Genomic DNA, 26,900 nt, shown 5'->3' with positions numbered 1-26,900 from the left:
TAATAGCATTGTTACAGTCATTGCATCTTCTTCTAATATAGTTACTAAAGCTCAAGCAGTTGTTTACTGCACATGTTCAGTTTGTCCAGAAGAAAATGAAGCTGTTGTTAAGAAAGCACTGGAATTTCAAGACCTTGGGAATAAAGTACAACCTTATAGGTAAGAAAAGGAAGGATTCTTCTAAACAACTCAAACAAATATTTTTTAAAATGAAAAATATTATATTCTAAGTGGTATAAAGACATTCTACTTTTTCTTTTTAAAATTATACTTTAGTATGATACAATTGCCTAACTTCTTACAAATTTAACATAGATTCCATAGGGCCTTTTTCTTTTTCTTTCTTTTTTTTTTTTTTTGAGATGGAATCTTGCTCTGTCATCCAGGCTGGAGTGCAGTGACACCATCTCGGCTCACTGCAACCTCCGCCTCCCAGGTTCAAGCAATTCTCCTGCCTCAGCCTCCCAAGTAGCTGGGATTACAGGCACATGCCACCACGTCCGACTAATTTTTGTATTTTTAGTAGAGATGGGGATTTTACCATGTTGGCCAGGCTGCTCTCAAACTCCTGACCTCAGGTAATCCACGTGCCTTGGCCTCCCAAAGTGCTGGGATTATAGGTGTGAGCCACCACGCCTGGCTCCTCTAATTCTTAATATGCATATTGTCTGCTCCCTCCTTTTAACTTGATATTTTTCCTTTGCCCATTTCACAAGTGGGCATATTAATCACACCTCTATTTTCTTTATTGCTGACTTTCCTTAATTAGTAGCTCCTTTCAGTAGCTAAGAGCCAACTTCACGTTCTGAGAGCTCCTCAACGTAGCATTAGCTAAATCATCATCCAGTGGCAAAGGGTATTATTGAAGGTATGCAACCAAATTGGTGAATGTGGAATGTGTGCCTCTTGATTTGCTAGGAATAATATTTTTAAGAATATGATATAACTGGCCTGGTGCAGTGGCTCACACCTGTAATCTCAGTACTTTGGGAGGCCGAGGCGGGCACATACCTTTACCTCAGGTGTTCAAGAGCAGCCTGGGCAACATGGTGAAACCCTGTCTGTTTTAAAAAAAAAAAAAAAGAATGTGATATGGCAAACATGGAGGAATATTGATTTTATTTCAGGCAAGCCGTGATTAATGATTAATCTATAGCATAAAAGATTGGTTTGAGATTTGAGCTCAAATTGGAGAGTATATATTGAAGATGTTTATAACTACTTGTTGGGGATGCTGTCAAAAGAAATTATGCTCACTTTGGGAGGCCAAGGCGGGTGGATCACAAGGTCAGGAGATTGAGACCATCCTGGCTAACACAGTGAAACCCCATCTCTACTAAAAATACAAAAAAAAAAAAAAAAATTAGCCGGGCGTGGTGGCAGGCACCTGTAGTCCCAGCTACTCGGGAGGCTGAGGCAGGAGAATGGTGTGAACCCAGGAGGCAGAGCTTGCAGTGAGCTCAGATTGCGCCACTGCACTCCAGCCTGGGCAACAGAACGAGACTCTGTCTCAAAAAAAAAAAAAAAAAAGAAATTATGCATTACCTAGGGAATTATACCAGACAGCCTCTAAGAATCACTTCTTAGTACCCCAAAGTGGTAGAATTTAGAGTTGAAAGCAATATTACATGTCATTTAATCTCATCACCTACCTATTGCTTATATTTCTTTTTAATATCCCAGAAATATTCAGCTCATTTTGGACTTTGGCTGTCATGATAAAATTTGCAAATATGTAATTTTTTTGGTTCCCTATTGTAAAAATTTCACATTATAGAAGTACTAACTTAAAAAGGAAGCCTTTTTCCAAATGGCATCCTCTTATATATAATTGTTCTTAACAATTTGATTTATAGCCTTCTAGATTTTTCCACCACCACAGAATGTGCTTATTTTAAGTTTTAATTGGTATTGTCAAATTACTATCAAAACATTCACTCTTATAGGCCTGTTTCCCCACAGCTTCACAAATGCTGAGCTTCATCAGACTTAAAATCTTTACTCACCTGTGGGGTGAAAACATGAGATCTCATTACTGATTATATTTTCATCTATTACTGAGGTTGAGCATGCTTCCTGTTTACTGATTGGTCATTGTACTGTGGAGTGGTTAAAAGTAAGGATTCTAGAGCAGTGGTTGTCAAACATTTTTGCTCAAATTATCCTTAAACCTTTTTTTTTTTTTTTTGAGTCAGAGTCTTGCTCTGTTGCCCAGGTGCAATCTCAGCTCACTGCAACCTCCACCTCCTGGGTTTAAGCAATTCTCTTGCCTCAGCCTCCCAAGTAGCTGGGATTACAGGCATGCAGCACTACCCCTGGCTAAGTTTTGTATTTTTAATAGAGACAAAGTTTCACCATGTTGGCCAGGCTGGTCTTGAACTCCTGACCTCAGGTGACCCACCTGCCTCGGCCTCCCAAAGTGCTGGGATTACAGGTGTGAGCCACCGCACCTGGCCCCTAAACATTTTTTAATAACTATATATCTTGTTCTTTATTTTAGAGTTAATATCTAACATTTTCATCATAAGTTTAAATAGCTGCAAAATATATTACTTCTGGAACATTATGTTACATATGTGTTTTAAATATATTTCTGTTAAATGTTTGGACCTGCAGATTTATTTATCTTATTTGATTTATGGGAAAATGCTAAATTTGTTACCTGTTTTACATAACTAGTTATCATTGTCAAAACCAAATTTACCTTGTCAGAAAGTCTGACTTTATTCTTTAATTCAAATAAACATTAATATTCTCTTGTGATTTTCTTCTAAATTTGAATTCTAAGATAGATATATAGAAATAAGGAAGGGAAAGGGAGGGAGAGAGGAAGTGAGTGTGGGAGGAGAGGAAGGGAGAAAGGGAGGGAGGAAGGAAGGGAGGGAGGGAGGAAGGAAGGAAGGTTTGCTGAGTTTGATACCCTCTTAAAGATTTCTTACCTAAACTCTTGCATTGCCATGGGAGAAGGGGGCCACCTTCTTGAGTTGTCCCTTTGCTAGCATCCTGGAGATGTTAATATCCCAGGACAATATACCTTTTTTGTTAAGTGGGAGAAGAGTATTGTGAATGGTGAGGTGGCTGTAAAAGGTGGCTGTGAAATATAGTTAATGATATTACCTACATCATTAGATCCTTGTGGAGATTGAATATATTAAATTAACACATGAGCAGTATCTGGCATATAATAAATGTTCAATAATTTTAAATTGTTATAGTTGTTACTGTTTATTTATAAATTGCATGTTCATGTACTTTCCCACTGTTTTCAACTGGATTATTCTTTTTCTTCTTTTCACATGTCTTATTATATATTAGGAAGAGTTGCTGTTTTCATATGAATTACAGATATTTTTCAGATTATCTTTTTATTTTTAAATAAAAACTTGAATTAAAAAATTGCTTTATAGGTTGAGCATGGTGGCTCACGCCTGTAATCCCAGCACTTTGGGAGGCTGAGGTGGGTGGTCATTTGAGCTCAGGTTTTCGAGACCAGCCTGGGCAATGTGGTGAAACCCTATCTCTACAAAAAAAAAATACAAAAATTAGCCAGGTGTGGTGGTGCAATCCTGTAGTCCCAGTTATTAGGGAGGCTGAGGTGGGAAGATTGCTTGAACCCAAGAGGTCAAGGCTGTGGTGAGCCGAGATCACATCACTGCACTCCAGCCTGGATGCCATAGTGAGACTCTGTCTCAAAAATAAATAAATAAATAAATAAAATTTAAAAAAAAGAAAAGAAAAAGAAGTTGCTTTACAGCAATTTCTGTGTAGACATTTGTATCAATGTTTACCTTATGGTTTCTACATTTTGTGTTATGTGGATTCCTAGCTTATGAATGCTTTTATCAGTTTTCTTATATTACTTTTATAATTTCATCTTTTTTATATTTAAATAATTGAGTTTTCTGCTCTTTATTTTGGTAAAAGACTCAAGTATGGATCAAGGTTTACTTTTTCCCCAAATAATATTTCCTTGGCCCCCGTTCCCCATTGATTTAAAATGCCATCTTTTAAAAATATGCTTTAAGCCCATGTATACTTCTGTGTGGACCTGTAATTCTATTCCATTGACCTTTGGCTATTTCTATACTAATATGACAGTGCTATAACTACTATAGTTTTAAGTGGGTTTCTTCTCAAATTTTATTATTTTTTTGTTACGGAAACTTCACCCACAATCCAAAGATGCATAATTAAGTGGTTAACAATTTCCTTCCTATATCTTGCCACTTCTAAGTCCTAAAATATCCCATTAAAGGGATGAAGTAGGGTTTTGGAGGTCCCTTGGTGAGCTAAGTGTAACCTCTTTGTCCCTTTTTATTATGTGATGGTCTAGAGGGGCACTTGGAGAGCTGGGGCAGCAAATAGGAATAAGCCCAGAAATTTTGGTATTTTTACTGCTGATACAGCCACACCAGCAAGTACCAGCTGAATACCAACTACATGGATGTGTGTGTTTATATTATGTTATAGATATACATTAAGTATAGGTAACTATTCCTATTTTAATAAGCTTTTTGAGATGTAATTTACATACTATGCAATTCACCATTTTAGAGTGTACAGTTCAGTGCCTTAAAATATTAATACATTCATGAAGTTGTACAACAATCACCACTAACTAATTTTTGTATATGATATGAGTTAGGAGTCCAAATTCTTTCTTTGCATTTGGCCATCCAGTTCTCCCAGCAACATTTGTGGAAAAGACTATTCTCTCCTATTGAATGGTCTTGGCACCCTTGTTGAAAATCAGTTAATCCCAGCCTGGGCAACATAGAGAGACCCCATCTCCACAAAAAATCAGCCAGGTGTGGTGGTGCCTACCTGTAGTCCAGCTACTCAGGAGGTCAAGGCTGTGACTAGGAGACAGAGCAAGAGCCTGTCTAAAACAAAAAGAAAGAAAATAGAAAACCCACTAATCATAGATGTGTGGGCTTATTTCTGGACTCTCATTCTATTCTCATTCTATCCATTGATTTATATGTCTATACTTAAGCCAATAGCACAATAACAGGTTTTCAAAATCACTAATGGGGCCGGGTGCTGTGGCTCACGCCTGTAATCCCAGCACTTTGGGAGGCCGAGGTGGGCGGATCACCTGAGGTCAGGAGTTCAAGACCAACCTGGCCAACATGGTGAAACCCCGTCTCTACTGAAAATACAAAAATTATCTGGGTGTGGTGTCAGGTGCCTGTAATCCCAGCTACTGGGGAGGCTGAGGCAGGAGAATCGCTTGAACCCGGGAGGTGGAGGTTGCAGTGAGCTGAGATCATTCCATTGCACTCCAACCTGGGCGACAGAGCGAGACTCCGTCTCAAAGAAAGAAAAAAAGAAATCACTAATGGATGTCTAGTTTTATGAAAAGACTTTGCAGCATTTAATGATATGATCAGATGTTATTTCTCATCTGACATTTTAACATGGTGGTGAATTAGTCTTTTCTAATAGTGAACAGTCTTTGAGCCTGAGGTCTAGGTTGTGTTCTGTGTTTTGATTTTCTGTTACCTAGTAAGAGTGGAGGGCAGGAAGGTGAGCAGTGCATGAGAGGTCTTAGTGTGCACGCACCAGAGTACGTGCTTCTCTGGTCTTAGTACTCATTATGATCATCAGTATCTGCATATGCCTGGCTTCTGATGGTTAATTTACTCACCTGGTCTCTATTGTTTCAGGATCCTATTATTTTCATTGCTGTCAGTGAGCCAGTTATGTCACTGCATCCCCTACTGTCAGCCCTGGCTTGCAGAGGAAAGCCACTACCAAACCTCTCAATGCTGTGGTGCCCCTCTCACCAGGCCATTCCTTGTTGCTTGATAGTGGGTGTACTTTTGGGATCCTCCTCTCAATATAGCCTTCTGGCTGGTTTTCCAGCCTTAATAGTATTATCCGTGGTAGCAAGCTCACTTCTCCATCCTCTTGTTCCTTCTTCCACTGCTTGCCATCTGCAGCCTGGCATTGCTTCCTCGCCTAGTGTGAACCACTGTGTGTTCGTTTTCTATTTAAGAAATTACCTCAAACTTAGTGGCTAAAAACATCTATCAATTAGCTCAGATATGTCTGGTATGGCACAGCCAGGTTCTCTGCTCAGGATATGAGCTAGGCTGAATTCTCTGGAGGCTCTGGAACAGTGTACTTCCACACCCATGCTTGTGTTTGCAGGACTGAGGTCCTCGTCTCCTTGCTGCTGTCACTTGACTGCTCTCCACTCCTAGAGGCCACTTTCATTCTTTGTCCAAAGGCTCCCCCATCTGTGCACCTGCAGTAGCCATCATAGCATCTTGTGTTTTGAATCTCTGACTTCTTCCATGTCTGACCTCTAGACCCTGATTTCAAAGGTCATGTGATTAGGTCAGATCTACCCAGATAATATCCCTATCTTCAGGGTAACTAACGTGGGACCTATCCTACATCTGCAAAATCCCGTTTGTCATGTGTGTTAGTTTCCTGGGCTGCTGAAAGAAATTCCTCCAAACTTGGTGGCTTATAACAACAAACATTTATTCTCTCATAGTTCTGGAGGCTGGGAGTCCTAAACCAAGGCATTGGCAAGGTGCTAGCTGGGTGTATTCCTCCTGGGGCCTGTGCTGGAGAGGCCTGTCCCCTGCGATCTCCCAGCTTGTGGTGGTTGCTGGCTGTCCTTGGTGTTCTTTGGCTTGTAGCTGTGTCACATGGACACTATTATTATTATTATTATTATTTTGAGATGGAGTCTTTCTCTGTCACCCAGGCTGGAGTACAGTGGTGTGATCTCGGCTAACTGCAACCACCACCTCCTGGGTTCAAATGATTCTCCTGCCTCAGACTCCCAAGTAGCTGAGATTAAAGGCGCCTGCCACCACGCCTGGCTAATTTTTGTGTTTTTGAGCCAGAATTTCGCTCTTGTTGCCCAGGCCGGAGTGCAATGGTGCAATCGTGGCTTAAACCTCCCAGGTTCAAGCAATTCTCTTGTCTCAGCCTCCTGAGTAGCTGGGATTACAGGCGTCTGCCACCACACCCGGCTAATTTTTGCATTTTTAGCAGAGACAGGGTTTCACCATGTTGGCCAGGCTTGTCTCGAACTCCTGACCTCAGGTGACCCATCCACCTGCCTCAGCATCCCAAAGTGCTGGGATTACAGGTGTGACCCACCACACCTGGCCGAATTTTTGCATTTTTAGTAGAGACGGGGTTTCACCATGTTGGCCAGGCTGGTTTCGAATTCCTGGCCTCAAGTGATTTGCCTGCCTCAGTCTCCCAAAGTGCTGGGATTACGGGCATGAGCCACGGCACCCGGCCAGGACACAATGATTAATAAAAGATTTCCTGATAGTTTAATTCATATAGAATAGTGTTTAATTGCTTTGACTTATTATTAAATATATTTTAATAATATAAGCCTGGAAATAGAATCATTTATTATTCATGAATGAACCACTTACTAAGAAATGATAAATTCAATATTAAACATAAAAACCAAAAATTTCATTTTAAATCTATTCATGATTTGAGATTTTTCTTACACAGTCTTTGTTATATACTTTCTTGAACACTATATAACTCATCTATTAATCCTCAAAAAGTGACTGGGAAGAAGAATGTAATTAAAGTGATAGGCTATATTTTTATATTGTAATTGTGCAAAAAATAACCAAAAGAAAATGTTTTCTCCTTTGTATTTTGAAAATGGTAGAAATATAGGCAATTTTGGATAACTTTGTGATTAATGTACATGTTTACCTGCTTTGATAATGGAAACCTCTTACTAACATATTAATGACTTTGGGAAGGTCAGTTTTTAAAAGTTTGTTAAAAATTTGTTATTCTTGGCATAGTTGGTTAAAGATGGAGAATCTGGGATTTGTAATAAATTATGAACTAATATAAAATATTAGAGCTTTTAACTTATAATAGTGTTTAGGGAAAGGCTGCTTCAGAATTGTGTTCTTGACTGGAATTTCTGTTTAAATGATTAGTAAAGTATACTCGAAAAAAATGTAGCTGCAATTTACTTTCTTCCTCTCTTGGCAAAGAAGCCATTCTAACTGCTGAATGCTTGTTCCCGTCTGCTGCAGGCTTAGTCCTCCTGTTCTTCCACTGTGCTCCTTAAAGGAAATTCAATTGTCTACTGATAAATTTTTTAGAATGGAACCATCTGAAATTACCAATGGTTGTTTTCTTTCTATTTTAACAAGGGAGGTAAGGAAAAAAAAAATCCTAATCCATGTCATACTTTGGAATTAATAAACTACAAAGCCTCATAAAAGTAAGCCAGAAACTGTGCACATTCTGTAAAGACGTGTTTGCATTTCATAAACAGCTAAAGGGCAGCAGCAAGAATGACTGCTGTGTGGCAAATAAGCCCTGTTCTTTTTTTTTTTTTTTTTTTTGAGACGGAGTCTTGCTCTGTAGCCCAGGCTGGAGTACAGTGGCGTGATCTCGGCTCACTGCAACCTCTGTCTCCTGGGTTCAAGCGATTCTCTGACTCAGCCTCAACCAAGTAGCTGGGATTACAGGCGCCCTCCACCACGCTTGGCTAATTTTTGTATTTTTAGTAGAGATGGGGTTTCACCATGTTGGCCAGGCTGATCTTTAACTTCTGACTGAACTCGTGATCCACCCACCTCGGCCTCCCAGAGTGCTGGGATTACAGGTGTGAGCCACCGCACCCTGCCAGCCCTGTTCTTTATACTTCCCCAGTGTTCCTCTTCTGCCTGGCTGCCACCCCCACCTCCCCAAGCATTTTGTCAACATCTAGTGCATCTTCCCTCATATGTAAGAAATAAGCAGCCAGGTGTGGGGGCTCATGCCTGTAATCCAGCACTTTGGGAGGCTGAGGTGGGTGGATTACCTGAGGTCAGGAGTTCAAGACCAGCCTGGCCAGCATGGTGAAACTCCTACTAAAAATACAAAAATCAGCTGGGCGTGGTGGCGCAGCCTATAATCTCAGCTACTCAGGAGGCTGAGGCAGGAGAATTGCTTGAACTTGGAGGTGGAGGTTGCAGTGAGCTGAGATTGTACCAGCCTGGGCAACAAAGCAAGACTCCATCTCAAAACAAAACAAAACAAAACAAAAAAACAAAAAAAAAACCCCCTGTGATTCTTTTTTTCTATCAGGTATCAGGTTCATAAATGGGGAAGTTTACGTTTTTGTTTTTGTTTTTGGCATTTGCTGAGGCTTATGAGACTGGGGACTAAGGCCTAAAAACTATTTATTTCTTTTAGTATAATAAAGAGAGTCTTTTTATTTTTACTGATACATTGATAAATATTTGCAAGAGACACAATAATAGCTAACTCCCACATTTAGTAAGTGCTTCTTTAATTGCAGCGGGACCCTTCTGAGACAGTGTCTGTGAAAGATGTTTTGGCCCGAGCTGCAGCCAAGGGTCTGCTGGATGGCATTGAGTTGGGTAAATCATCAAAACGGGAGAAGAAGAAGAAAAAATCAAAAACATCATTGACCAAAGCTGCCACTACTGATAATGGCATCCAAATGAAGATTGCTGAGTTCCTGAATCGAGAAACTAAAGCCAGTGCTAATCTATCAGAGACTGTAACAAAACCATCTCTTCCCCAGAAAAATACTGCTCAAGTGGGGGCTTCCTCACAGACCAGAAAACACAAGCTGGCCCCTCATCCTGCAGTGCCTACATTTATGAAGAACACTCGTCCCTCCAGACCGCGTGAACGGCAGACACACTTCTTAAGACCTCGGCCAGAAGACAGAATGGTTGCTCTGAAACCCATCGAGATTGTTCTGCCTCCAGTCTTTATGCCCTTTTCAAGTCCCCAAGGGATCAGATCTCGGATGCCAACTCAACATTTGTACTGTCACTGGGTTGCCCCCAAGGCACTTGTGACCACCTGCCTTCCCACACCTTCACTATCCAGAAAAGGGGAAAAGCCTAAAGACGACACGCGCTCCTCCCTACTCAGGCCTCCTCGGCGATGGCTTTGATTGTCTTGGTTTTTATAGGGGCCAAAGAGCGGTTGATTTTTTTTTCAAAGTCTAGTATTTCTCTGAAGGTTCCACATCTGTACACAAGGTATTCATTCTTTTGGTCACTTAGGGATCTTCTAAGTGTGATATTAGTTTCGGAGAATTCAGACAAGTGAGAAACAATAATGTAGGAGTCAGCAAAGCAGAATTCAGAGACTTCAACCGATCAGTGCTGCTCTGAGAGGATCCAGTTAGAGACTCAGTGTCAGCTGTCAGAACTTATCTCACTCCTGTGAACTTTCAGGCTGGACTTAAAGCTGCCCAGTTTCTCCTGCAGGGAAGGAAACGCTGCCTCCTTTCAGCAGGCAGCTCATTAGAAAGCCGACCGGGCAAGCGATCCCGGCCTCTCGCGCCCGCTGACTGCTCTTCAGCATCCACGCAGTTAGAGTCGTGACTTTCTCAACCACGATCAAGGGTGATTTTTTTCTTAAATATCAAGCTGTTCTTTGAACAGGGAGTGACATGAGTTTTTGTAACGTGACTGAAGTTGAGTTTAAGTAGGAAGCGCAGGAAGTTCCCAAGTGCCAGGTGTGTGCAGCTCAGAGACGCTTTTACGTGAGGTGTCTCTCACTGGGGGAGCTTCCAGGATCGTGAATAGACTGGACACAATCATCTCTCCCTTCCTATATGTCAAGCACTCTTATAAAAAAAGACTGTGAGCAAATTTCCACCTAAATATTAATAATTCTGAAGAGGCAAAACTGTTGAATGCAAGTGATACCTACTGTTGAAGTAACCCATACATTTCTGATTCTCTTCAAAGATCAGGTGATACAACCAAATCTACAAGTCATTTCAAACAACACACAGGAATCAAACTTTGGTAAATCATTTCTGATGCACAATTAAATATATTGTAGCACTCTTAATTATATGAAATGTCGATTCATCTTGAATGTATTATCAATTGCCTACCAAGAATTGGTATGGTTATCATTTCTGAGTCTATTGATTTTTCATCATGGCAACAGAAATTGTCATTAAATAGAATAAGAGACAACTACATATCTTATTGTTTAAAAACATTCATAGACATAGTCATAAAGTTTGAATTTAAAGTTTTATTTTTGTAATTCAGTTGTATAGAAATGTTATGTAAATTCCTAAAATGCTCAATTCAGATGGCATGATTTTTAGAATATTACCCTCTTCAAGATGAATATTTAGGTCTATTTCAGCTCTGATATTCTATTTTTACTTTCTTATTTGAAGTGAGGATTAAAAGAGAATGGCGAATTTTATTATAGCGGTAATAAATTTTCTTTTAGCTTAGATTTACATTTATCAGTAAAACTTGTCAGTGGGCTGGGGTGCAGTGGCTCACATCTGTCATCTCAGCAGTTTGGGAGGCTGAGGTGGGCAGACCACTTGAGCCCCGGAGTTCCAGACCAGCCTGGGCAACGTGGTGAAACCCCAAAACCCCATCTCTACAAAAAATACAAAAATTAGCTGGATGTGGTGGGACATGCCTGTAGTCCCAGCTACTTAGGAGGCTGAGGTAGGAGGATCGCTTGAGCCCAAGAGGCGCAGGTTGCAGTGAGCCAAGATTGCCCCAGTGCACGCCAGCCTGGGCAAGTGAGACCTTGCCTTAAAAAAAAAAAAAAAAAAGTGTCAGTGAAGAAAGAAAACAAGACTTTTTATACTTGAACCAGGCTTCTATTTTAAATTCCCAAAGAATTCTTCCCATGTTAATTATCACTCTTGAAAAGTACAGAAAGATATAAAATGCTCAGCTTATTTTGCTGATTTTGAAAATGAAACAATATCTTCTTGCCCTGAAATGATAGCATGTGGCTCATCCTCTTACCCATCCAGATTTCTATCTGGGTTAGAGTAGTCCATGCCTCAAGGAAGGCAGTGCAGCTTAATTTAAAATTGTTCAGCAAAGAATCCCATTATATATCACAAGAATCCCTTATCCTTTCCTGGCCCTCCCCAATACCAGACTGAAAAGTATTCCATCGTCCAGAAGTAACAGGTCTGAGGTTTTTATTTTCAAGTGTATTTTCTGTGATGTTAGGGCTCATTGTTATTTATGGAATAGTTTAGGATAATTTTCTCATCTCTACAGTAGCATGTGATTGAAGTCACAATTTGTTGCCACTTACATTGAGTATCTCCTAACATGCAATTTGGCACTAAATTATTTTTCTCTTTAGAAGTATATGAAGATTCTGAATTAAACCATTCATTAATTACACTGCAGTTTTCTTCTTTGACAACCTTCTATGAAGGACAGGATCAATTATTTAAATGCTTTGGTGGAGTGAAAAGGGAAAGGTACTTTGGATAAAAGCAGTATGAGGCTGGACATGATGGATCGCGTACTTTGGGAGGCTGGGGTGAGCAGATCACCTGAGGTCAGGAGTTCGAGACCAGCCTGGCCAACGTGATGAAAACTTGTCTCTACTACAAATATACAAATTGGCCGGGTGTGGTGGTGCACACCTGTAGTCCCAGCTACTCGGGAGATTGAGGCATGAGAATTGCTTGAACTCGGGAGGTGGAGGTTGCGGTGAGCCGAAATTGCGCCACTGCACTCCAGCCTGGGCGACAGAGTGAGACTCTGTCTGGAAAAAAAAAAAAAGCAATATGAGAGAATTCTAATGAAGGAGAATATTGATTACACTGACACATTTCACTTGGCATTTTACATTCTTGGACTTTAAAGTGCTGCAAAATTATAAATAATGAAATTACTGGTGTTCAGATACTCCAATAGCAAATTTATATTTTTAATCTGAAATTATTTACCACCATATAATGCTTGAAACTGTAATGAAATTTTATTCTTTTTTACTGCCTAGAGAGAAACCACTGGGGAAGCGCAAGATGAACAAAAAGCAGGGACATACTTTAAATTCTATTTATCTGCCTTCCTGTGCCTAACAGTTAAGCTAAATCACATTCAACTGATTTTTCTAGTTACCTTTCATTTTGGATTTAGTGTGTGTACATTTCTTTTTTTTTTTTTTTTTTTGAGACGGAGTCTCACTCTGTTGCCCAGGCTGGAGTGCAGTGGCACCACCTCGGCTCACCATAAGCTCCGCCTCCTGGGTTCAGGCCATTCTCCTGCCTCAGCCTCCCGAGTAGCTGGGACTACAGGCACCCGCCACCACGCCTGGCTAATTTTTTTGTATTTTTCAGTAGAGACGGGGTTTTACTGTGTTAGTCAGGATGGTCTTGATCTCCTGGCCTTGTGATCCACCCACCTTGGCCTCTCAAAGTGCTGGGATTATAGGCGTGAGCCACTGTGCCTGGCCAGTGTGTGTACATTTCTTTATTCTTTGAAGTCAGGTTCTTAAAGGAAGTGATAAACTTATTTGTGCTGAAATATCACAATCCTAGAAAGACCGCTTACAAAAGACTCAAGTTGGTGACTAAATAGGCTTCTGTGTCCAGAAGGCCAGCTGGCCTTCCCGATCACCAAATAAGCATGGGTAATTCCTCAAAATTTAAAGTTACTTCCTAGTTCTTACCAGGCAGAAATATGTAGTAACTAATCAAAGCAAAATGCTCCGTTACTAAAGTGATTTCTTTTCTTTTTTTTTTGAGACGGAGTCTTGCTCTGTCCCCCAGGCTGGAGTGCAGTGGCGCGATCTCCGCCCACTGCAAGCTCTGCCTCCTGGGTTCACGCCATTCTCCTGCCTCAGCCTCCCAAGTAGCTGGGACTACAGGCGCCCACCACCACGCCCGGCTAATTATTTTGTATTTTTAGTCGAGACAGGGTTTCACCGTGTTAGGATGGTCTCGATCTCCTGACCTCGTGATCCACCCGCCTCGGCCTCCCAAAGTGCTAGGATTACAGGCGTGAGCCACCACGCCCGCCCTTACTAAAGTGATTTCTAAGAAGTGTGAGGTAAGAATAATTTAAAAATAACTAGAGACACTAAATTTCTATTTCTATTCCTTGTAAATGTGACTAAGATGCCAGATAAATGAGCCAAGCGTTTTATGCAGCTAAATTTATTCTCACAACAAATTACATTTAAATGTGTAAAAGTGGTCAACAGGAAAAGGGGCGTAAAGGAAAACAAAGCGTTCTTTCAGGGGAAGCAAGCTGCTCCGGAGGCCAGGGACTACTGCTCGCGATTGACACGGTGTGAGTGGGTATCTTTGCCCTGAAGCTGAAATTAAACTTTCTACTGGCCATGTGGCACATGTTAGATGTGTATTAGGTTAAGCCTGGCCAACTAGAGAGCGAAGGGGCTTGTTAGTTAAATTGTGCTAATATCAGGAAAGTGCTTGTCATATTGTGGCGAAATCTTGAGTTTGTGTTGCAATGCCTGGGACATGAACAGGCCATGAAAGTTCTGGGGCTTCCAGGCAATGGCCTCGTGTCAAGTCATCTTACAAGTGTCCATCTTGAAATCATAAAGTGGATTTAAAAAGAAGTAGCAGTGCCACAGTTTATCACCAAGAACTTATTTTAATGGAAATGGGTCTAGTGTCCCTTCATGCAACGAGACAGACGAACAAAAAACAATGGTCCTAATTAGCTATGAGTGATCTTATATCCAGGTGGAAACAAAGGGCATGTGGACATGTATATATCTCTTAGGTGAAATCACACATGTTGTGAAGGGTAGAAAACGAAGCACCAAGCAGTGCTTTAGTCTGCAAAGGAAAGTTTTTAGCCATAGGCGTGTTGGCTAGTCATTCCCCTTGACACTGCAAAGGAGCAGATGTATGAGGTGGCAAGTCTGTGTCTATCTAGCTGCTTTTAAAAAATAAAAGGAACTTTAAGCATTTTGCCTTTTCTTCTACATATCCCAATAGAAATGTGACTATAAATCATTACAAAACCACTTTTTAGGCAATGTATAGTTCACTGAGATTACTTAGATCTGGATATACTGGGAGATAATATCCAGGAAAGATAATACATTAACACAATAATGCAGTATATTTCAGTAAAAATAGAATAAATAAAATAAAAATATTTTAAGCTGTATTTAACAGGTTAATTAAAAATATGGTAAGACATACAAGGCATCGTGAACATGGCTGCCTGTTTACCGAATCACAGATCTAAAGAATGCATAGATAGATAACTGAAGTGTCACTAAGATATCAGGTAAAACATTGGCATCCTTTCACAGACAAATACACACATACTTTCATACATACTTTTTGGCCATGGCAGAAAGTGTCTGAACATACTGTTTAACATAATTTTACAAAATTAATTTGCATTTACCATACAATGCCATTTTCAAAACAAAACATCTGCAGTAAAGTTTTCAGTATGTTATGTAAAGGCTATCATTCATCTTAATGCATCCTATAATTGCATATATAAATCAGTTTGCTACTTAAAGCTAGCTGAGAATTCTTGATCTTGAAAACAAGCAAATGTATGCCTTAAAAAATGAAGAGGGGGTTCTGGTAGAGATTTCCAATATAAAAGTGGGTCATTTGTTTAGAATTTTGAAATTTATCACACTAAAACGTTTCACTACAGAGACCATGATGAAAGATCACTGTAAATGATTTCTGAACAGCTTTTCAAAGGGCACGGCAAGGATTTTCTTAATGCAGCGATTTCTTATGATGTCATTGGTTACTTCAGATCAGTAGTATTGGTGAAAAGTAGATTGCATTTCTAAAGTAGCATAGTTTTGTCATAACACTAGGGTGCTAAGACAATTCCAGTCCCCCTGCCCCCCACCCCTCATGAATTCTGAAGGAATGGCTGGTAGAAAAGCCACCCACTCATTCCATTATGATCTGTGGTGGCTAGGTACCATGAGTTAGGAATGTCTCTACCACAAGTAGCATCTGGAAAAGCTCGTAGATGGAACAGGCTGTGAATGTAGAATCCTGTCCTCTACCACACGTTTGAGGCACACTGTAGGAAAACAGTCCTGGACTTAGAGAAGGCAATGGCATCATCATTAATACCACTGCGTAAGGAATTTGGACATCTTTCTCCCATTCATATAGGGAATTCTAAGATTGCCTGACAATAGATCTTTCCATACCTGCTCTTCTTAGTATATGCCAAGTCGTTCTGGAAAGGCTCTTCCTGACAGATATGGAGGCAGCATAACACAGCAAGTATGGGCGTCGGGAGCCGTGGGTCCTAGTCCTGGTTATCTCATGAACTTTGGTGAGATCTTAGGCCAGTGGGTTTAGCCTCTTGGTACTTCATATTTTTACTTCTAAAGTGTATTTAGTACCTTCTCTACCTTGTAAGGCTCAAATGTGATAAAAATGTGGAAATCATTTAGACAAGTACATAGCAGTGCATAAACATAAAGCATTACTTTTATAATTGGATGTTGTAAATGTTAATTTTAACATTAAAAAGAAGTAAACAAGACTAATATTGAGATTGATCGCCTTAGCAACTTCCTTTTAAAACGACAATGTCAACAAGAGTCTAAATCTGTATGTCTTTACAGCTAAGTTTCTCATCTACATAAAAAGGAGCAGGAAAATGCTATTTTTGGGAAACTTGTTAAATAGTCCATTATTTCTATGTAGACTTTGCTCAGATATGAAAATTTCAAATCTTCAAAGTAAAAATGGAAAAAATATAAATTTAAAAATGTATCTAGTTGAGTCCAACAAATTCTAATATTAAATACATAAATTCAAGGAAAGGTTCAACCTAATGTAATTTGTTGCCATGGACAATAAATGATGGACAGACAGCTTTCTGGGCAAAAAGCATCAGAGGGGGACTGAGCTGGATGCAGAATTCCAGCAGAACCTTTACCTCTAGCACATGGACTAGCAAAAATAACGTGGTGGTAGAAATCGAAAATAATCGTGCATGATGGAAGTATCAATGATATTTCCTCAACTTCAAATTGCATATCAGCTAGTTCTCAAACTAAGGATGAAAGGCTGATGAGGAGTACTTCATCTTAATGTATATGTAGAGAATGGCCATAGGGAACTATAATTCTCTAGCTGCACCGTACAATATAAGGCAGAAGTTTGAAATATGCCCCACCCAAAATGCATTATGATTTTATTAATCTCTTTAAAAAATAATCAGTTTGAAAGCCATCTGAAAAGAAAAGCTATGTTTTGTTCAATTTTAATTCCTCAAATTTAGTTTTTCATCAATTTTGAAGTTTCACTTTTTCCAACACCCCACAAACAGCTGTAGACATGAAATGGTGTCCATGTGTCAAAGAGCTTGTCAAGGAAAGCTGCCAGTTGGTTTCTATACTGATGCCAACAGCCAATTTTGTCAACCAACAGGTTCAATTTTATGAAAAATTAAAACACAAACTCGCCATCCTATTTTTACAGCAATTCAATGGTGTCTGCTCTGCAGTGCCCACTCCAATGTGGGTAACAGGGCAAAGTGCAGCAGGACTTAAACGCTGCTTGTGACAGGTCCAGCCAAGAAGACAGTGAAACTCACTCACGCATCATTCACTCCAAGGACGCAGCATTAGTTCACTAGGAGGGGTGTGGCCACATTCTTCTCTCTGTATGTGTGAAGTTAAGTAATGTTCACAATATTTACAATAAGAAAAAGACCTTCCACTGCGCATGATGTAACTTACAGCAAAAAAAATTATTCATGCTTCTTTTCATATCACATGATGGTGGCAAGACGAGAGAACATGCTTGTCTAACACTGCTTGGTTAAGGGTAAATTCTCTGAAGACAAAGCATCAGCAACTGGATGGAAGGTCAGATGGCAGAGTTCATCTTCTTTAGTGTAGCTAGTCAATTTTCAGGTAAATAGCCGAGTCTTTTCCCATGTGCAGCTATGGCGTTTCGGTGACAGGGCGTTTCTGTTTCAAAGTGTCAATGAGGGATAAGACCCCTCGTTTTACATTGGTTGTGACTCTTCTGGTCACTGAGTCCGCTGGCGGTGGAGGTGGTCGAACTTTCTGAGAAGGCGGCCTGGCTACCAAGCACTTCTGATATCGTAACTGAAATAAAACAAAACGTGTTTTAAGGTAATTAATGACATATTATTTCTTCTTCTTTAATATGACTTTAAGTCATCACCCATACATTGACTCCCAAAGGTTAATGACCTAGTTCCTAAACATAAATCCAAGAGTTATTTTTTTCTATATGTGAGTGCTTTAAATTCTCCTAAAATATTAGGCTCAACAAAGGGGTTTTGGCTTTTGCCACCCTTTCCTTCCATCCATTTCCACTCTCCACGTGTCCTCTATATTGATAGTCCGCAGCGAATACACCTCACAGTCAATGAGCTAATGAAACCAGAAAGCATTGGGAGAGAGTGTGTTACATTCTTCATCAGAGACATGCAGATCTCGGTGGGTACTCATGGCGCACTGACAGCACAGTAGAAAGGGCATGGTTTGAATCTAAGGTCTATCACTTGTGAACCCCAGGCAAATTATTAAATCTCTCTGAGCCTCAGTTTCTTCAACTGTAAAATGGCTGAAGAAGGCACTGTTTAGAGAGGCTGTTATGATTAAGTAAGGAATGCTGGTAATGCTTGAGGAACGCCTGAAATAGGTCTACCAACACAGAAGGCATTCAAAAACGTTTGTTTCCTTCCCTATTTCCTGTTTTAATTAAAAAGATGAGGTATTAAGATTTCAGGATACATTTTACATACAAGTCTAAATCTTTATGGATGAATTTTTAAAAATCCATTAGCACTGGCACAAGGGAGAATTCCTGTTCTTCAGAAATATAACAATGTAGTCCACCTGGTTTTGCATAATGGGAAGGTAAGTAATTCTTTAAGATTAGATAAAAAGTTAAAAGTTATCAAAAAAATTTTTTTGTCATCCAAACATTTAAAAATACAGTTGACCTGGCCAGTCATGGTGTTTCACTCCTGTAATCCCAGCACTTGGGGAGGCCAAGGGAGGCGGATCACTTGGGCCCAGGAGTTTGAGACCAGCCCGGGGGACATGGTGAAACCCTGTCTCTACAAAAAAATACAAAAATTAGCCAGGTGTGGTGGCACACGCCTGTGGTTCCAGCTACTTGGGAGGCTGAGGTGGGAGGACTGCTTCAGCCTGGGAGGTCAAAGCTGCAGTGAGCTGTGAGTGTGGCCACTTCTCTCCAGCCTGGGCGACGGAGTGAACCCTGTCTCAAAATAAACAAATAATGAAAATACAATACAGCTGATCTTTGAACAACAGAGTTTGAACTGTGCAGGTCCACTTATATGAGGATTTTTTCAACCAAACACAGATTGAAAATAGTATTCCCGGTTTGCAAAACCCAATTATTCACAGGGCAGACTTTCCCTATGCTGGGTTCTGCAGGACCTGAATATGCAGGATTCTGGTATACTCAGAGGTCCTAGAACCAATCCCCTATGTATATACCAAGGCAGGACTGTCATTCCATGGCTTTTTTAAAAAAAATCAACTTAAATATTAACAGGCTCTTTAGTAATGGAACAGGCTGATGTCCCTGTAAGAAGCAAGACTCTGGGGGAGGATATGGTGCAGTGTTCTATCATACCTTTTAGGCCACAAAACAACCCCTTTCAAATCAATCATATGAAAAATGATGATCGATTACATGTCTCCTTTGTGTAAGGTATCTTACTAGGCCCACATCACAACTCAAACCACACACATCTAAAGCATGGATTTATACATGGCAACCTGGGACTCTGGACTTGGAATTTTAAACCGTAGTCACACACATGCAGCGTGAATCAAAGCCGCACCTAAGTGTTGGATTTCATAAAGGATCCCTCTCTGTTCTATTCTAAATTTTGCCAAAATGTCTTCTGTTGGGCCTATACCACACAGCTGTAAAATATGCCTAAAAATTAAGTAGATTCAGAAGAATGTTAGTATCAATAGATATTCACATGGTATAAATTCACATATGCATCTTTCACGTGGAGAATCATGCAGATTTGAACCAAGAAGAAAGCCCCTGAGCCAGAAACACTGGATTCAGAGCGGGCAGGAGGGAAGAACGGTTTGATTTTACTAGTATGCCTTACACTAGATTGGCTGAGCTGTGTCCACTCGTTGCAGTGATATAATTAAAATAGGAAGCAAATGAGTAAAAGTTATTTCCAAGAGGGAAAATGAATCTGAGAATCAGAAAACCAGCTGTAGCCAAGAGATAAAGCTCATTGTCGTTATCACTTAAAACGTATAATTAAGTCTGAAAGCCATTTATTTTATGACTAAAACCATCTGCTATGATCTGTTGCAACTTCATAAAATACCAAAATAGTCGTCATCCATTTTTGCTTGGCTGAAATCTCCCATTTTCTATTTTCTTCACAGATCTCCCTTATCTCATCAACTCCCTGCACCTGGTCAGCGGGTTCACCTGACTCCTCTACTGTCCCTGCTCCCCTGAACCCCAGCCCTGCTCCTGCATATTCAGGGTGTCTGAGTTAGAATCCTGGCCCCACAGTTCTTGGGGGAAGTTAGCCACTCTCACAGAGGATGGTGTAAGTGTGACACCAGATAACAAGCGTCTAACGCCAGCCTTCCCTTCTCCCTCCTTCCTGCTCTGTTTCAAATGATAAAGGTCAAGTGGCTCTTTTCTGTGCCCCACCTTTGCCATCTGCTCTCCCACTTCATCCTTTTAACATTTTTGTTAGACATAGGGCCGTTCTATGTTGCCTAGGCTGGACCTGAACTCCTGGGCTCAAGGGGTCCTCTCACCTCAGCCTCCCGAGTAGCTGGAATTACAGGTGCAAACTTTCCCTTCATTCGTAACCTCACAATGTGCTGTATGGGGGAGTTGGGGGCGGTTAGAGAACTCCCCTTCCCTTCCCTAAGCCCCACCCATTCTTGGTTCTCAGCATCTTCTGGACTATCCCAAAGTAAAAGGCCTCTAACTAATTCAGAAGTGAAGTCCCTCCCCTTGGATTTTTTTTTTTTTTTTTGAGACAGGGTCTCACTTTTTCACCCAGGCTGAGGTGCAGTGGTGCAACCTCAGCTCACTGCAACCTCTGCCCCCAGGTTCAAGCAATCCGCCCACCTCAGTCTCCCTGAGTAACTGAGTCGACAGCTGCATGCCACCATACCCAGCTATTTTTGTATTTTTTGGTAGAGACGGGTTTCACCATGTTGGCCAGTCTGGTCTCAACCTCCTGACCTCAAGTGATCCACCCGCCTCAGTCTCCCAAAGTATTGGGATTGCAGGAGTGAGCTACTGCACCCAACCTCCTCGGTTCTTTATCTACCACCATTTTCCACAAAAGAAAACCTAGCTGGGCATGGTGGTGCTCCCCTGTCGTTCCAGGGAGGAGTTCAAGACCAATCTGGGGAATACAGCAAGACTCCATCTCTTAAAAAAAAAGCGGGGAGGGGCAGGCCTCTCCTGTCCTGAAATAAACACATGACCAAACCCTCCAATGCTACCCGCCCTTCAAGCTCCCCCTCACTGGCAAACTTTGTAAGTTATCTGCTTTTAGGGCCTCCACATCTTTTTCTTCCCAGTTACTTCTCAATCTAGCACAGTCTCATACTTATTTTTCTTGTTTATTTTTTTGAGACAGGGTCACGCTCTGTCACCCAGGCTGGACTGCAGTGGTGCCATCACAGCTCACTGCAGCCTCGATCTCCTGGGTTTGAGCCATGCTCCCACCTTAGCCTCCTCAGAAGCTGGGACTACAGGCATGTGGTACCGGCTGAAAGTGAAGATCCTCGTACTTTTTATAGCACTTTCTACACTGTAACAGAGTTTGGGTTTCTGTGTCTCGCCCCCTAAACCTGAGCTCTACAATGCAAGGATTGTATCTCAGTCATGCTGAACACCCCAGATTCCAGCCCGTAAGTGTGAGGCTGAATTAAATGAAGCACAGGGCTTCACAGGCAGCAGTTCTCCCCCAGCCAGGCAGCTCGGCACCTCTCAAAGCCTCTGCTCCTGTTTGTTCCCAACGCTGCTCTCCTGGCGTGGACACTCCTCCTCTCTCCCATCTGCAGAAGGTAACTGGCCTCCTGCCTGATTGCCACCGCAGCCTTGTTCCTCCAACCTATCCTTTACTTTGTCGTCGTCTTTTTTTTGCTGGATACTCTTCTAAAATCTAAATACAGGCTGGGTGCAGTGGCTCACACCTGTAATCCCAGCACTTTGGGAGGCTGAGGTGGGTGGATCACCTGAGGTCAGGAGTTTGAGACCAGCCTGGCCAACATGGTGAAGCCCTGTCTCTACTAAAAATATAAAAAATTAGTCGGGCGTGGTGGTGGGCGCGTGTCTTCCCAGCTACTTGGGAGGCTGAGGCAGGAGAATCACTTGAACCCGGGAGGCGAAGGTTGCAGTGAGCTGAGATCGCGCCACTGCACTTTAGCTTGGGCAACAAGGGCAAAACTTCATCTCAATAAATAAATAAATAAATAATAAAATCTAAATACAATCAATTCAATCCCCAGTTTAGCGATCCCTGCTGAAGAAAATCAGGCCTCCACACACCACCCTAAGCCCACCATGATCTGGACTGCACCTCCTTCCACTTGGGCCCAGCACCCAACCTGCTGCTAGAACACACCTGCCCATAGGCTCTGGTGCCCACACTCATACAGCACCCTCATTTTTTTCTGAGATGGGTTTCCCTCTTGTTGCCTAGGCTGGAGTACAATGGCGTGATCTCGGCTCACTGCAGCCTCTGTCTCCCAGGTTCAAGTGATTCTCCTGCCTCAGCCTCCTGAGTAGCTGGGATTACAGGGATGCACCATCATGCTGGCTAATTTTGTATTTTTAGTAGAGACGGGGCTTCTACATTTGGTCAGGTTGGTCTCGAACTTCTGACCTCAAGTGGTCCGCCTGCCTCAGCCTCCCAAAGTGCTGGGATTACAGGCATGAGCCACTGCGCCCGGCCCAGTTCCCTCATTTTTATTTGCAGTGTCTGGCGTAAGAGGGGCACAAAGGACATATGATGGAGGAATAATGAGGTGTTCTTGTTTGTTTCCAAGTATCCATGTGGTGTAAAGAGCCCTGGCTTTGTCACCCGGCAGACTTGGGGCTGAATCCAGGCTCGGCTCTGTTACCGACAAGCCCTGGGGTCCATTCTCTAACTTTTCTGAGTTTCTATTTTCTCATAAATAAAACAGAACTAACAACTGCCTAACTGAGTTAATCGATATAAATAAAATGTATAAGAACAGTGTACAGAAACCAATCACTAGAAATAAAAGTCATTCAATGTATTGATTTTTAAAGTGCTGAATTGAATCCAAACAGTACCAACTCATGCACGACCAACATTTCACGTATGAAATTGATCTGGGATCAAGGATTGACAGTCGTCAAGCTGGTGGTTGTGAAGCTCATTGGAGCCTCTATCTGGCCCACTTCTTTCAGGAGTCCTGGCCTTTTGAGATGTAATCTGTTTCTCATAACTGATTCTGGCCCTAGGAATGACAGCGTTATAAAGTAAAGCATTACTTTAGGGATAGGGTTTTTTCCATTTCCGTGAGTGATTCTGCTCGAATGCATGGCATATTAGAGATGAGCAGAGGCGGGAGGGCTCAACAGCCTGTACCGGGATTACTTACCATGCAGGCGGCCTGCACGGCCTCAGACACGTTACCAGCATTAGGCTCGCACCAGAAAACGTGGCACTCAAAGCGCTGGTTCCCCGTGTCCATGATGAAGGCAAATGTGTGGACATCCTTCCCGACACCCATGAAGGACAGGAATCGCACGCGACACTCCACTAAGACGTCCTCTTCATTCTGCAGGGGACATTATGCGGCATCCAATCAGGAGGTGCCAGGATCAAGCTTAGAGTGGCAGCACATAGGAACTGGCATTCAGAAAGTGTAGCCAGGCCAATTCAGAAAGGACCTGTGTTTTTCTCGAAAAGCGGAACTTTGCCAAACGTCTGAAGAGGCCATCACTGCGTGGCTGCCCTGTTCCGGAGGTCATGCTTGCTCTGAACTGCACTGCTGTCATGGGCTGTGATGTGTGTCCCATTCTCCATTATGCCACGTGGCTGTGAGTTCACTGTCGGGAGGAGCAATGCTGTCTACACTTGTTACATCTAGCCCAATACAGGACACCCGGTGGCCCAAAACCCATTTGCCCAAGTAAACCCCCAGAGCACCAGAAAAAAGGGATTCACGGTATCTTTCTTCGTCCAGTGATTCTTACCCAAACTAAGCAACACATTGAATCACATTTCCATCTAAAACCATATAAAACAAAAAGCTGCCAAATCAACAAAAAGTTGTCAAATTGTTTTTTTCTTTTCTTTCTGGCAAACTGGTGTCCATCTGGGATCCATATGAGGCAGCTAAAGAAATGTTCAGAATTCTTTCTTATAGGGATGAACACCACATCCTTTGCAAGAACCATATGCAAGTTCTGAATTAATAAACACATTCAAAATGTTGACTTTTGGATCATTAACATCTTGACTTATTAAATATTCACTCTGGTGCCTTGGGAGTGTTTAATGAGCAAAGTACGCTAGTGTGAGAGGTTGGGAAGTTTTCTCAGGAGGAAGGAGGCTGTGGTGGAGATCTGGGTAAGGGTCAGGTAGGCAGAGGGTGGAGCATGGAGGGTGCGGTGCTTGCGATGACGCTGGGGTGGGGAAGGGCGGGACCTGCTTGAAGAGCGGAGGAGAGCTCAGCATGCCAGCTGGAGGCAGGCAATGCGCACCCTGCTCCTCTCTCCAGGGTGAACCGGGCGGCCGTGGAGCAGGCTGATGACTGGTGGTCTTTCCATGGCAGGTGCTTCACAGAAGCAGAATAGAAAAATAGGCTCGAGTCTGGGCCAGGCTGCTTGGATTTGAGTCCTGATCCCATTGCTTCCAACTGTGTGACGCTGGGCAAATGACTGAGCCTCTCTATGCTTCAATTTCTTCAACCACAAAACTGGGATAATTTGGGCTGAGGCTAATGTGGCCTCTCTCAAGACAGCCAGTAGCTCCTTCTGCTACCGAGAGAGTCACAGGGCTCTCCCGAATGGAAGCATCTTCTGCTTCCCAGCCCCAGATCACACAGCCCAGGCAACACTGGCGCCCTGAGAGTGAGCGGCTGCTAGCCTCACACTGTCACCTCTAGCAAACAACTTGTCTCCGGGGCACATGAGGAAGACAGAATCAGGAGCACCAGAAGAGAAGTTTCTCAGACCACAGGAAAACAGAGGTATGCACAGATTTACACCCAGACAAAGGGCCAAATCTTTCAAATGCAGGCCATCTTAATCAAGGACGCACAACTCCAGCCTTGACCATGTTCCGAAGTTCCACAGAAAACCACTGTATCTTATACTCACTGTAACCCAGACATGCCAGTGCCATCGAAGATTCCTTCTCACCTTTTCACTGATGACAGTCACAGTGGCGTCGGCCACATTCATGTTCACTGACAGCCAATCCTCCTTGTTGGATGAGGTCATGAGATTTTCTATGGCACTATTCAGAATGTCCATTCCTGGGGACAGAAAAGGAAGTGTCCTAAAGCCACTTACCACACTCAAATGTGGGCCCAAATCACCAATAACAGCTACACCCAGACTGATCTTTTTTAATAAAAGCCAGGACACTTCATTCTCATGTTTGCGCAATAGGAATGAAATACCAGCTTTTGGCCGGGCGTAGTGGCTCGTGCCTGTAATCTCAGCCCTTTGGGAGGCTGAGGCAGGATCATTCGAGGTCAGGAGTTTGAGATCAGCCTGGCCAACACAGTGAAACCCTGTCTCTACTAAAAATACAAAAATTAGCCGGACATGCTTGCTTGAACCCAGGAGGCAGAGGTTGCAGTGAGCTGAGATCGTGCCACTGCACTCCAGCCTGGGCAAATGAGTGAGACTCTGTCAAAAAAAAAAAAAAAAAAAAAAAAAGAAAAGAAAAGAAAGGAAAGAAAGAAAGACAGAAAGACAGAAAGACCAGCCTTTTCAGTAGGAAAGGAGAGTCAGGAGAAGCTCAGGGCACCTGGTGCTGACACGCTGGCTACATAAGCAGACCACGGCCCTTCAGCCTCTCCCCACCCTCGCTGTCTCTCGGCTCCTTTACAGTGGATCCCCCGCTTCAGAGGGGCCCTTTGCCGGCTGCTCCCAGTTTTTCTGGGGGATAGGGGTGGGAGTGACAACTTTCTGGAGGTATCATTCACACGCAATTCACTCATGTAATGTGTACAATCCAGTGGATTTTAGTACATTCACAGAGTGCAACCATCACCATCATCAACTTATTTTGAGACAGGGTGTCGCTCTGTCACCCAGGCTGGAGTGCAGTGGTATGATCACGGCTCGCTGCAACCTCGGCCTCCCAGGCTCAGGTGATCTTCCCACCTCAGCCTCTGGAGTAGCTGGGAGTACAGGTACGTGCCACCATGCCCAGCTAATTTAAAACATTTTTTTTTTTTTTTTTTTTTTTTTTGTAGAGATGAGGTTTTGCCATGTTGCCTGGGCTGGTCTTGAACTTCTGGGCTCAAGCAATCCACCTGCCCTGGCTTCCCAACGTGCTGAGATTACAGGTGGAGCCACCATGCTGGACCTACCGTAATCAATTTGAGAACATTTCATCACCCCAAAGAGAAACCCCGTACCTGGCAGGGGTCATTCTCCATTTCCCCCCGCCCTCCAGCCTCTAGCCCAAGGCAACCCTTACCTACTTTCTGACTCTAGAGATCTGCCTATTGTGGACGTTTCGTATGAACGGAATCACACAGTACGCAGTCTTTTGGGACTGACTTGTCTCATAGCATGATTTCAGGCTTCATCCATATATGCTATAGCACACTTCAGTCCTTCACTCCTTTGTATCGCCAAATACAACTCCACTGTATGGAAGTATCGCCTGTTATTTATCTGTCAGTGGATTTGTCAGGACATTAGGGTTGTTTGGCTTTTTGACTCTCATCAAGAATTCTGCTGTGAACATTTGCATACACGTTTTTGTTCATTTCTCTTGGGTCTATGCCTAGGAACTGAGCTGCTGGCTCTAAGGTAACTATGTTTCACCTTCTGAAGAATGCCAGACTGTTTTCCAAAGCAGCTGCACCATCTTACAGCCCCCGGCAGTGTATGC

General features: G+C 42.3%; 2 protein-coding genes across 15 annotated transcripts in view; one reads left to right on the top strand and one right to left on the bottom strand.

Annotated features, from left to right (window-relative positions):
• NSUN7 (NOP2/Sun RNA methyltransferase family member 7) overlaps window positions 1-16,636 on the top strand; it is a 60,743-nt gene extending 44,107 nt beyond the window's left edge. The window contains exons 9-11 of one of the 2 annotated variants that reach the window (XM_073012452.1): window positions 42-159; window positions 8,049-8,172; window positions 9,305-16,636. In XM_073012452.1, the coding sequence (XP_072868553.1) occupies window positions 42-159; window positions 8,049-8,172; window positions 9,305-9,934 (872 nt within the window). In that variant the 3' untranslated portion in view covers window positions 9,935-16,636. The remainder of the gene's footprint in view (window positions 1-41; window positions 160-8,048; window positions 8,173-9,304) is intronic. The other variant, XM_073012453.1, reaches the window with a different exon arrangement.
• Window positions 13,927-26,900, bottom strand: part of APBB2 (amyloid beta precursor protein binding family B member 2) — a 411,855-nt gene continuing 398,881 nt past the window's right edge. For 10 of the 13 annotated variants that reach the window (XM_008017571.3, XM_008017561.3, XM_008017562.3 and 7 more), the window contains 3 exons: window positions 25,187-25,302; window positions 23,419-23,598; window positions 13,927-17,880 (listed from right to left, as the gene is read on the bottom strand). In XM_008017571.3, coding sequence (XP_008015762.1) covers window positions 17,713-17,880; window positions 23,419-23,598; window positions 25,187-25,302 — 464 coding nt within the window. In that variant the 3' untranslated portion in view covers window positions 13,927-17,712. The remainder of the gene's footprint in view (window positions 17,881-23,418; window positions 23,599-25,186; window positions 25,303-26,900) is intronic. The other 3 variants (XM_008017573.3, XM_038008602.2, XM_008017572.3) reach the window with 1 other exon arrangement.

The sequence above is a fragment of the Chlorocebus sabaeus genome, chromosome 27 (genome assembly GCF_047675955.1).
Source record: "Chlorocebus sabaeus isolate Y175 chromosome 27, mChlSab1.0.hap1, whole genome shotgun sequence".
In the NCBI taxonomy this organism is placed as follows: Eukaryota; Metazoa; Chordata; class Mammalia; order Primates; family Cercopithecidae; genus Chlorocebus; species Chlorocebus sabaeus.
This window is presented reverse-complemented; position numbering and strand designations above follow the sequence as displayed.